Source organism: Lissotriton vulgaris, chromosome 5 (genome assembly GCF_964263255.1).
Source record: "Lissotriton vulgaris chromosome 5, aLisVul1.2, whole genome shotgun sequence".
NCBI classification, from domain to species: domain Eukaryota; kingdom Metazoa; phylum Chordata; class Amphibia; order Caudata; family Salamandridae; genus Lissotriton; species Lissotriton vulgaris.
In genome coordinates, this window is record NC_141693.1 from 1,023,792,361 (window position 1) to 1,023,805,232 (window position 12,872).

The 12,872-nt window shown below is 42.6% G+C and overlaps 1 protein-coding gene across 1 annotated transcript in view; it reads right to left on the reverse strand.

Moving 5' to 3' along the window:
- Positions 1-471: 471 nt before the first annotated feature.
- The window catches only part of LOC147711929 (uncharacterized), an 85,244-nt gene continuing 72,843 nt past the window's right edge, over positions 472-12,872 (reverse strand). Inside the window, exons 3-5 of the mRNA XM_086919567.1 lie at positions 3,476-3,577; positions 2,239-2,370; positions 472-908 (exon numbers count right to left, since the gene is read on the reverse strand). Of these exons, the coding sequence (XP_086775693.1) occupies positions 472-908; positions 2,239-2,370; positions 3,476-3,577 (671 nt within the window). The remainder of the gene's footprint in view (positions 909-2,238; positions 2,371-3,475; positions 3,578-12,872) is intronic.

Here is a 12,872-nt window from a genome sequence, read left to right on the forward strand (position 1 = left end):
TTTTTTCATAGGCAAGCAACTGCCACTGTGTCACACCACTAGTACCACCGCTATGAGGAAATTTTATCCGCCCAGGATTGCCAACCTTATTTGCTGTTTCCCGTGGAGCCAGCCCTGGGCCTAGCCCTACTTGCAAACAGAAATTACAGGTAAGATAGGCGTTTGGTTGGAGGTAGTATAATGGAGTATTAGGAGAGACGAGAGATTTGATTGACGGTAGTACTACTAAAGTCCTAGGACTATTCAGGAAAACAAACTTACTGTTATGTTAAACCCCCACCCACCAGACTCAAAAGCAGTAAAAAACAGGTATGGTCAGATAAAGTTTCAAAAAGTATATTTTTATAGCCCTAACAAAAGAATCTCCCGCAAGACCCTCCCTAACCCCAACGATTGTCCTTCAAAAGTCCCCAAAAATCACAACTCCCAATTCCCACCCCCCAAAAGTCTCTAAAAAAGGGGCAAGGGACACTATGGCAGGGTGCTGTTGGAATTAGCAGCCAGGGCATCATGCTCCTTGCGGAGGGTGGCAAGTTCGAAGCGGAGGCCCTCCACCACGTTCTTATAATTATGGACCTCCTGCTCCAGGTAGGACAGTCTGAGGGATAAGCGGCGCCGGTGTGCCTTGCAAATCCTGTGAGGGGCAGCTGCTTTCTTTGCTGCTGGGCGGTGGTGTTTGGCTTTGGTAGCCCGGCTCCGTACCGCTGGAGCACTGCGCTGGCTGGCAGCCCGCACGGAGGAGGATGCAGCTGTCCCAGTGGACGTTGTTGTTGTTCCAGACTGCGTCTCCTCCTCCTCCAGGGCCACCAGCCGCCGATATTCAGCAACAGTGGCATCCAGCCTCCGTTGCCGGGCCATTCGAGCCAGCTCCTTCCTCCTTGATGGTGTCTTGGATTTGGAAGGAGCAACTACATGAAAAAAGAAAGACATAGTCTGTAACCAATGCTCCTTAAGATTAACACAAAATGATTGAGCAGAAAGTTTTCACAGTACAAGTAGCAAATTGAAAGCACAGTGCATAACTATTGAGGACAGTATCTATGTAACCTCCGACTTCTTCATCCTTGCTCTAACATTAGTGGGAGTTTAAGGAACAAATTCTACGAGCACTATGGACTTCTATTACAGTCGACTATGACAGTACACCACTCTTATTCTTCTTCTTCTCTCTTGTTTAGGAAAATTGGTACGTTATCTTATGCAAGCCGGCATAATGCCAGCGCAGTGAACTTGCACCCGAGAAAAACAGACGCACACCATGGTGAGTGAGACAGACTTGCGTTACTGTACCGGTCCAGTACATGCAGGTGGTGAAGCTCTTACTTTTCTATTACGGGTGGCACTGAGAATACTCTGTTAAAAGGGCTACTGCTTAATTAATTTAGCTTTCACCCTACTGTGCAAATGAGTATTAGAAAAGGAAAATGAAGAAGCTAAATTATCTGATTATCTATCACTTCACATGGGATGTATTTGATGACATATGGGATGACTTTAGGTGCTTTGCTTATTATTGAGTGAACAGTGATACCCCCACACATGAATGACGTACTACTACTAAACTAAAGTTATTAAGGGAGGTAGGGAGTGTCCACCGTAATAACTGGATATATGCTGTGCTTGCAGTTGCAATACAAACTACTGCTACTATTCATGGTAGTCTTTGGACAACGTTACAACTTCTTTTCCTTGCCTTTCCTACACTGGAACGGACGTGCGGGTGCGGTGTTACATGCTCTTCAAAGTAACACTTAGTTCATCCAGTGACCGTCTACTCTCTCTAGATTCACATATGCTATCTAAGAGTCAGATAGTACCATGAATGATCCAGGCATCCATCCATTCAAAGTATATTGCACACATACAGTTTCTGTCTCACCCACCCAGGCTGTTCTCCTTCCACCCATCCTTGCTTCATCATTCACCCAGCCATGCACCATACCATTTTCTTACCTTCCCAGCCACCTCGGGGACCAAGCAAACACATATCATTCTTCTTTGCCAGTCATCATTACATTTCTCGTGCTTCCACACTTACTTACACCCTTCTTTCGCTTTTCGTTCATCCCATCCATCAAGTTCACCTCAGATCTGATTGGGATTCTTCTCGCCAAAAACTTCACAGCTAAGTCGAAGTACATTTAGAGGAGGCTACTACCTGCTTTTTTTATAATACACCCGTGCAGAAAGCACACTCTGCAGTCTTCAATCTCAATGACTAAGGAATGTATAGCTTACCTCTGCCCGCCACCACCGTTTGAACCCTCACAGGCATGTCCTTTTCCGGCACTTGCACCGCCTCCTCCCCAGAGTTGTCCTCCTCGTCCAATGCCACCACCTCCGCGCTGGCCCCGTCTCCAGATGTTCCACCTACAAAGTACATTTAATAATGTTAGAATACACCACTCACTACTATATAATATTTGGTCTAGGAGGAAGAAAGAAATGTGAAAAAAAGTGTACAATTTAATAATTTTTGACTGTGTACTCTAGAGTAAAAATGTCCCTTTTTCCAGGGAAGGCTGTTGTCTTGCTGCACTTTTTGGCACAACTGATGAATGTTTGCTTTTTACTTTTTAACACGCACCACTTTTTCTCCTAACAGACAGAACCTTGACTTCTAAGAACACGAGCAGGATCAAGTTCAAACCAGGTGAGAGCTCGGCTCGACCACAAGAAATGTGTCCAATTAATCGTCAGCACTAAGCACTTTTCCATTTTCAGTTACACGTTCACTTTTATGACAAACTTGAATTTAATAAATGTGTTTACTTTTAATAAAGCTTTTAAACTTAAATAGACTCTGTGGTTTTTGGTCCTCCAGACTAGAGTGGATGAGCTAAAGGTTTTCGAATTTTTGCAAGCATGAGTCCGTGCCTCTGCCATCGGTGACTTTGGGAGCTAAATGACTCTGCCACACTATCTAGTCAGTAAGGAGATTGGGGGTTCAACTACAAAGTCTGTTATCACTGAGGTATGTGGAAAGTCTAACAGTTACAGCACCTATTATAATTGATAAGCTAAGCGATGCATTATTTAGTGTCCATAGTTCTGTTTGTGCAGATTTGTCCCTGCAACAGTAGTAGAATGGATTGTCCTCCTATCCAAACCAAAAGTAAAGTAGTATCTTATTATTTCTTGGTGGTGGTCATTCACCTTTTTATTGTTGGCAATGGTCAAAGCATAAACATTTAGAATACTTGAAAAGACATTATGGACAATCCCAGAGGACTACACTCAGTGCATAGAGCTATTGCTGACTAGAATGGGAGTCCAATGGAAATGCCAAATGTGCAATCTTAGTTAGCTACACAGACAGACTAATAAGAATAATCTAGTAATACCACACGGAGTCATAGTCGAGGCAGGATAAGAATTTAGATCCTGTCTACAAGAAGATCAAAGACGATTTAGAAAAAATCGAATGAGGAACGCTAGGAAAAAATAAGTACTCTATATTAAAATTAAAACTTACTGGGGCCAGCAAAGGAGCCCTCGACTGCCCGGTCCTGGCCTGCATCGACAACAGCACCCTCCTCCTCCTCCTCCTGTGTCCTCCTCTTGCCCCTGGGGGAAGCTGATGTACAACATGAAAGAAAGAAAAACAGAAAACATGGATGATATTTCTCAACCAAATCAAACATTTAAAAAAGAACTAACAAAGTAACAAAATATTTTTGCGAAATAGCAAATAGGGAACGACTCCACGGGATATATTATTGACCAATCTCATGTGGTCGACTACGTCATTACTTTAGTATTGCTTGATTTGCGGACCGTCGAATTGGAAACTACCCTATGTAACTCACTAAACAAAGTACTAAAAAGGTTTGCCTAGGATTGGCAGGCAGCAGTCCGCAGCACGCAAAGTGACAGCCAAAGTCCATCGTGATTGAAGATCAGCGACAACACTAAAGTTTCCTACTACATTCACCAGTCATTAAAATACTCAAACTATTAATCCACCACCACTATTTCTTCTTATCGCCATGTGTACAAAGGAAGGACTGGACTTGAGTCTGTAGGGGCTGATTTATAAGGCCCTTGCGGCTCTTTTGCTCCATTGTTGCGTGACTTTTGTGACGCAGCGACAGCACAAAAGAGGCGCAATGGTGCGGCGTATATTAACAACGTGACGCATCTGGGAGATGCATCACGTTGTAAAGCCCTGCGCCAATAGGGGTGTTCCGGCGCAAGGGAGGGCGTTCCTGCGCAGGAACGCATCCTAAAAGTGGCTGAGGGAAATCTACAAGATTTCAATCAGTCACTTTGAGGACAATGATGCGTGACTCAAACCCTGCGCCTGCTTGAAGCAGACGTACGGCTTGACGCAGCATTGGGGAGATAGGGCACCCCAGAGAATTGATGGAGCTGCACCATCGTTGCGACGCAACTCCAGCAATGCGCCACCTTTACGGCACAGATGCGTAACGCTTTGGTGACGTTTTGGGCCCATGGCGCGCCGCATTGTAAATACGGCGCACCATGGGTGATGGTGGCGTGACGCACAATTACTGGCGCATCCCTGCAACTTTGCAGGGATGCGCCGGTAATTAAAAATCTGAACCTTAGTGTGTAGCATTGCGCAGTTCTTTCAACTACACTCATACATAATTTCACAGGCCAATGAAATGAACACAAAATCTAAAACAAATAAGCATAGTAGCAACACTACTGAGAAGGAGAGCAGTGTACCTGAAATGCACAGAAGATTTTGAAATAAAATGTACCTACAATGTAATGAGCAGCATTATTGCTCTTGGTAAAAAACAAAAATTTGCAATATAATAACACAGCAGGAGAAAACATAGTAGTAAAGACATAGCTACTACTACTCACCAAGCCCGGGGATCTCAAGGCCAAGGAGGTCGAGCAGATCTCGCTCACGGGTCAGGACATCCGTCCAGCGGTGGGTGGCCTGGTTGTAGGTGCGCCAGACCCGAGAGTGGTGGTAAATGGCCTGGCACACCTTCTCCCACCGCTTCCGGCGCTCCCGGGCCCCGTACCCGGCACTGATCTTGCCGCCTCCCATGATGGTCCTGGGGAGGCGGCGCTGAACATAAAAAATGAGTTGGGCCACCTCCTCCGGGGTAAAGATCTCCCGTGGCATCACTAGCTCCCCCCTCAAACGCCCGCACGGGAGCCGGACACGGGGTGCGGGACCCTTCCCCTTCTCGGGATGCTTCCCGGCTCCCTTCACCATGGTCTGGGCGGAAAGGAATAAAGAAAATAGAATAGGGAAGAGAAGAAAAGAAAAGAGTTTACAAAAGTAGTTTAAAATTAACCAAAAGTAGCAGTAAACACAAAAATATAGGGCTAGAAAAATAGAGGGATAGATAATAAGTAAAATAGATAAAAAAAAACTTCAAACAAGCAAAGGATGGCAGAGATTGACAGAGGATACAAAGACCATGCCCAGAACCATAGCAATGAATGAGAAACAAGATGGCCGCGCCCGTTCACGACCGCGCGGGTAAGTTCGCGCGAGATTTTCCTTGCGAACACGCGCGAGACTGTACTGGCAAGCCGCGGACTTTGCGAGATTACACTTCGCGCCCGGAAACGGAAATACGTCAGGCAAACAAGATGGCTGCGCCCTTGAACGACCGCGAGGGTAACTTCGCGTCTTGCGCTACGAGCGGCTCGCAAAAACGCACAAAACCTTGCCAACTAACACGCCGCAAAAAAAACAAATAGCATATTCGCACAAATTTGCGGCTTCCGAATCCGATCTTGCGCGTGTTCGCACCCCGCGAACCCCGCGAAATTGCAGAAAAACGAGTTTTTCAAAAGTGAAAGCACTCGGCAGGGGCAAGAGTTCAAACTCATCATTAGTAACAATTCCCGGTAGTGCTTCCTGACTGGGGCCCCTCCAGAATTCAGTTGCTAGTTGCAACAATTGTATGACCCTGCTCTGACCCTCACAGCAGGCTCATACAATAGCTACAAGTAGGCCACAAAGAAGGTCCTGGGGAAAAAAAATGCACTGCAACAGAAAGCAAAATTACAGATAAGGAAACAGGTGCCAGACTGGAATTTTAAAACAGTGACACATTAATAAACTAACCCCAAATTAATTCATCTCAGTTGAAGCAGGGCTGGTGTGCTTGCTTTCCCCCCCCATAATCTACAGTAATGATGAACCAGAGGGTGGCATTGATGTAACAGAGGGTTGCAGTGGTGAAACAGAGGGTGCTGGGAACCTGTGATGATGAACCAGACGTAGAAACAACATAATTCGCGACCGTTGCGCGACGAAATGTAAGTTCGCAATTGCGAACTGGTACGAAACCCTCGCGAACTGGCAGAAATCCTTGCGAACACAAAAAAAAAAAAATCCGCAAATTCGCAAGAATTCGCGGATTTTGCGGATTGCGAGATTGCAAATCCGCAAAATTCGCGAACGCGAGATTCGCAAAATTCGCCCATGCTTACCTTAAATTCTATGTGATTGATGCGGTCAGCGAAAGCTGACGGGGAGGTAACAGGGAGTCAAAACTTCACAAGTTGGAACCAAAATATATACTTCAACTCGATACCAAACGGCCAGGGGGGCTTAACCTTACAGAAGATTTACACACTAGTCTGTATTAAAAACTGGTTTGTATTTAGTGGATATTTTTACAATATGTCTTTAATACAGTAGGCAATGTCTCATAGAGGTATTTTAACTGTTTGATAATTATTTATTGTTTTATTGGCAAATATGTTCTAATATACATTTCCCCTACTGTTTACAGATACCTGACTTTTTGCTGCTTTATCAACGTTTACATAAACTAATAGATTGTGCAAAACACAACTGCGAAATTATGGATTATGATTGGAATTTGAGAAGACTGTTGATCCTGGAATTGCGATTGTTACCCACATTAACCTATTTTTGATGTTCTCTTGATTATGGACTGATTGGACCTTCATATTCATTTCGCTATTAGATTCCCATCTATTATGATAAAGTTTCTCAGAGACACTATTGCATGTTTATATTAATCAAAATAGTTTGGTTAGGCATGACTGGGCTCAGTCTACCTAGTGCCTCGACCCTATTAAGAGTTTTTAGCATTTTGCACTTTGGCACTTTATTATTGCACTGTACAGGCTTTAGTTACACGTATTGACATGATGCATCTTAACTGAAGTTCTACTACAGTAAATATGCATGGGATTTATCCGGATATTCAACCAAGGACAGTCTTTATGTAGCGGATGTAATTCTGCACATATTTGCACTTTAAAAGTCTGAAAGTAATGATTTTAGTGTGGTATCAAGTATCTTTTAGCCAACTGTCTGGATTTTTAAGAAATTATATTTATTTGTTGAATTGTATTTACTCTGTCTGCAGTGCTAATGCCATGTGACTTATGATTTTGTAGGCACGAGCACTTTAAAAGTGGGTGGTTTATGTTCCCACATTGTCATATGATCAAGGCTCCTCGGAGCCGAAACGTTATGGCGATAGGAATTGCACTAATAAAATAATTTGCATTGAGAATTTTTGGTCTGTGTCCATACCTTTGTGCTGAGGACTGGCTGATTGCATGCTCCTTGGCTGGGAACTGTCTGTCAACACTCGAAACCAGGAAGTGTTGGTGGCCATCTTGTGCCTCGCTAGTACAGAGTCACAAGAAAACAGTAATACACCTCAGAAATAAGGGAAGGGGGTAGGGTAGAGACATTCTGACCCTCTAGGTTTGCTCAGGGGGTCGTGCATGGATGTTTAGGCTCTAGTTTTTTATTTTTATTTTTTAAAGAAAAACCGTGGTGTACGTGCATGGAAATACGTACAATTATGAGCAGGAGCTACATGCTGATTGTCTGTCAATACTCCAAACCAGCAAGTGTTGGCAACCATGTTGTTTGTCGGGAGAGCAGAGTCACAAGAAAACAGTAAAACAAAGTTGAGAAATAAGGAAACAGGGCAGGGTGGAAAGATTCTGAGTCTATAGTCTTGGTCAGGGGGTGGTACATGGATCTTTAGGCTCAATGTTTATTTTTTTTAAATAAAAAATGGCGGAGTACTCATGCAGGAAAAGGTGAAAAAACAAAGTAGAAGTCCGTTTTATTCATTAGGTCCGGGGGGGGCAAATTATGGGGGCAATTTTTCTGCATAATGGGGGCTTGTAAGGTGCCCCCAGCACTGGAGAAGGGCACTCCTCTGGTTTTATTTTGAAGTATGCGGGGGGGTTATGGTCCTACTATCCGCAGTCTCGGTGAGCGGCACCCCTCGGGTCTTTTAAAAAAAAAATGTTTTGAGCTCTCTCTCTCTCTCTACCCGTACACGTGGCGGGGTGGGGGGGCACATTTCTGGGGCAGTGCTATGTAAAATGACCTTCCAGCTCCAGGTTCCAGCATTGTCTGGAGTTTTTTATTAATGTTGGGAGGGTGGGCTTGATAATACGTCCTTGTAAATTCCCATAGAAGCCTATGTTCTGGTGTTAACATGGGCTTCTATGGGAAATAACAAGGCTGTATTATGAAGCTCATTATCGCCGTTTTAGCAGCAGTTTCCTGCCAATAAAACGGCGATAATTTTAACACCGGTCCTTGATAATATGCACCTAAGTTTACTAGTAAAAAAAAAGAGCAATGGGCCATATTATCAACAAAAGGCGATACATTATCGTCGCTTTCATTGGCAGGAAATTGCCGATAAAGCGCCGATAATGGGATTGATAATATGTCCTTGTGAATAACCATAGCAGCCCAGGTTAACATCAGAACTTGGGCTGCTATGGGAATTTACAAGGGCCTATGGTTTTTTATTAATGTTGGGAGGGTGGGCTTGATATTACGTCCTTGTTAATTGCCCTAGAAGCCTATGTTCTGGTGTTAACATGGGCTTCTATGGGAAATAACAAGACCGTATTATCATGGTCATTATCGCCGTTTTAGCAGCAGTTTCCTGCCAATAAAACGACGATAATTGTAACACCGGTCTTTGATAATATGCTATTACTGGTCAAAAAAAGAGCAATGAGCCATATTATCAACAAAAGGCGATATATTATCGTTGTTTTTATCGGCAGGAAACTGCAGATAAAGCGGCGATAATTGGGATTGATAATATGCCCTTGTGAATAACCATAGGAGCCCAGGTTAATACCAGAACCTGGGCTGCTATTGAAAGTTACAAGGGCCTATTATCAAGCACATTATCGCCGCTTTATCAGCACCTTTCGATAAAAGCGGCGATAATGTATCGCCTTTTGTTGATAATATGCTCCTTCATTTCTATGATAGTATGTAAAGCTTTCCTTTTTTTGGGGGTTAGCAGTTGTACTCTCTTCGCATGCTCAGTGTCGTTTCGAAGCCCACGTTTTCTTTTTCTTCATGTTCAACAAGCAAACTTTTCTTTGTGTCAGTTAGTAAATCTGTCACTTTCTTTTCCCGGTTTGTGTGTGTCATCCGCTGCTGTACTTTTGTACAGTATTAATAGTCATATTTTTTATATATTTATTTGAAAGGTAGTGCCGAGGCGCCAAACGTTGATTATGTACTCCGTCCATCGCCATTTTCGTAGTTTCTCACTGTTGTTTTTATTATATCTGTTAGTTAGAACTCAGTAGTTTTCAATCCTAGTCTTGAATATCTTACTATAGTATTTCAACATTATTTTTATTGTGGGCCGTCATACCCCTCTCCCACAAAATAAAAGAAGTGTGTAGTTTTTTAATTAACTTTTATTAAACAATGAATATAAACAAAACTCAATTATAACTATATTAGAACTGGAAAAAGAACTTAAACAATGTTATAAACAAATTGTGAAATGGATTCCAATGGGTGTCCGATTGGTAATCTGCAAAAGAAAAAATAAAATTAGAGTTTAGAATTATGTAGAAGTGAGTAAATGAGCTGAAGCAGTATGGGGCATATTATCAAGAACGGCGATAAAATTATCGCCGTTTCAGCAGCAGGAAACTGCAGCTAAAGTGACGATAATGGGCTTGATAATATGCTGTTGTGAATTCCCATAGCAGTCCAGGTTCTGGTGTTAACCTGGGCTACTATGAGAATTCAGAGGGGCATATTATCAAGCCCATTATCGCCGCTTTAGCAGCAGTTTCCTGCCGCTGAAACAGCGATTATTTTATCGCTGTTCTTGATACTATGTCCCTCCAAGTTTTGATAAGTCTACGGTTTTACGTGTGCAGTGTGACTAGTACATTACAGTTCTGTTACAGTGTCGCGTTCAAGTGGTGTCTATATGGAAGTGCCTACTGCATTACTGACGCCAGTTATGGCGACTTATTTCTAATGCATTCCTATGAAGGCTTTGTACATCTTGGCCTCTGTGTTTACCGTTGTATAAACTTTGTGGGTAAACATTTCAGGCAGTTGGTGTCACAACTAATTCTGAACAATTCTTCTACACGTCTACACGTCCAACACAGCAGTGTCTAAGCTTAATAGAGAAAGAGAAATGATGTCACAGAGAGTGAGAGAGAGAAAGAGAGAGAAAACAACATTGAAACGGTGTCGCAGAGTCTGTAGTTGAGATTTTTTCTTGAAAAGTCAGATGTATATTTACTAGCTCCTTGCATCACTTTACCCATGTTAAAAGTGACTCAAAAGTGGCATAATAAGGTTGTGGATCTGTTTGTCAGATTGTTGTAACCTATCTGTTGTCATTGCTTGGAGGTAATTATAGATTTTATAGAGAAGGTGCTGTACACTACGCACTCTGGGTCATAATATCAAGCCTGGGCGACAAAATTATCGCCACTTTATCGGCAGGAAAGTGTCGCTAAAGTGGCGATAATGGGTTTGATAATATGCTCTCTGGAATTCCAATCGAAGCTCATGTTAGATGTCCTTCACATCTAACATGAGCTTTGATTGGAATTGAATAGAGCATATTATCAAACCTTTTATAGCCACTTTAGCGTCAGTTTGCTGCCGATAAAGTGGCAATAATTTTGTCGCCAAGGCTTGATAATATGGCCCTCTCTCGTTTCACAATTAAAGCTAACACTACAGTTTTACGAGTGCAGTGTACCTGGTACATTTTACTTTTTATAGTGCCACGTTCAAGTGGTGTCTATATGGAAGTGCCCACTGCATTACTAACGACCGTTATGGCGACTTATTTCTAATGCATCCCTATGAAGGCTTTGTACATCTAGGCCTCTGTGCTTACCGTTGTATAAACTTTGTGGGTAAACATTTCAGGCAGTTGGTGTAACAACTTATTCTGAACAATTCTTCTACACGTCTACACGTCCAACACAGCAGTGTCTAAGCTTAATAGAGAAAGAGAAATTATGTCACAGAGAGTGAGAGAGAGAAAGAGAGAGAGAGAAATCAACATTGAAACTGTGTCGCAGAGTCTGGAGTTGAGATTTTTTCTTGAAAAGTCAGATGTATATTTACTAGCTCCTTGCATCACTTTACCCATGTTAAAAGTGACTCAAAAGTGGCATAATAAGGTTGTGGATCTGTTTGTCAGATTGTTGTAACCTATCTGTTGTCATTGCTCGGAGGTAATTATAGATTTTATAGAGAAGGTGCTGTACACTACGCACTCCCGGTCATAATATCAAGCCTGGGCGACAAAATTATCGCCACTTTATCGGCAGGAAAGTGTCGCTAAAGTGGCGATAATGGGTTTGATAATATGCTCTATGGAATTCCAATCGAAGCTCATGTTAGATGTCCTTCACATCTAACATGAGCTTCAATTGGAATTGAATAGAGCATATTATCAAACCTATTATAGCCACTTTAGCGGCAGTTTGCTGCCGATAAAGTGGCAATAATTTTGTCGACAAGGCTTGAAATATGGCCCTCTCTCGTTTCACAAATAAAGCTAACACTACAGTTTTACAAGTGCAGTGTACCTGGTACATTTCACTTGTTATAGTGCCACGTTCAAGTGGTGTCTATATGGAAGTGCCTACTGAGTTACTAACGACCGTTATGCCGAATTATTTCTAATGCATTCTGTTGTGGTTTAATCTAGGACCCTAATTAAATATTTCATATTTAGTTAAAGCCAATGCAAACCAAATGCGGCAAGGCTACTTCCTTAGACTCCTAGAAAGCACCACGAGTTCTTACAACATACCAAACCCCCAGCAATCTGGGAATTCCCTGTGCTTTTGTTTTGATTTGTCCTAGAACTCCTGTGAGCAATAAGAAAACGGCCTGTCCCTAGAGACATCTTTTTATTGACGTCTTATGTCCAACCTTACGTCAAACACGGCACCTTCCAGGTATAAATATACCAGCCTTTGCCTTAAGGTGGTGTGGAGCAGAGCGGCTATCTACTTATCTGAAGCCCAGCTGATGCGAGTGCCGAAGGAAGCCGTCCCTCCCACTTGACGCACTGAGAAAGACGCTGTCTTTTTCTCCTGCCGAGAAAATCCAGCTCCGGTGTTCCCAGTCACCCCTGCGGGTTGCTGGGAGATCGAGTCCTGAGAGCGAGATCCAAGACCTCCTCCATTCTAAAAACCAAGGTACGGAGCTGATTAGATCCCTAGAGAATTCTTGAGTCAGAATCTTGGCAAAAACGAACTTAACTTGAACTGCAACTCATTTACTCCTTCCCACGTACTAGGCTTAGGTTAGGTACATCGGGGTAAGCGTATTTAGAAGCTCCAGTTGAGTATGTTTAGTCAAACTATTATCGTTGTATGTAACTGTATATATTTTATACCTTTTAAGTATCATATGGTTCAGAAACCATATCAATGCTTTTACAGTATTATTTCATAATACTCCTTTTACTGTACGCATTTTACTTTATAACGAGTATTGCAATTGTGGCAAATCATTTCTCTTGCATGAATAAGAAGACTGCACTCTGGTGAAACTAAGTATGCACAATTGACTGAGTGAAATATCTATCTATTGTTTTCACACGACT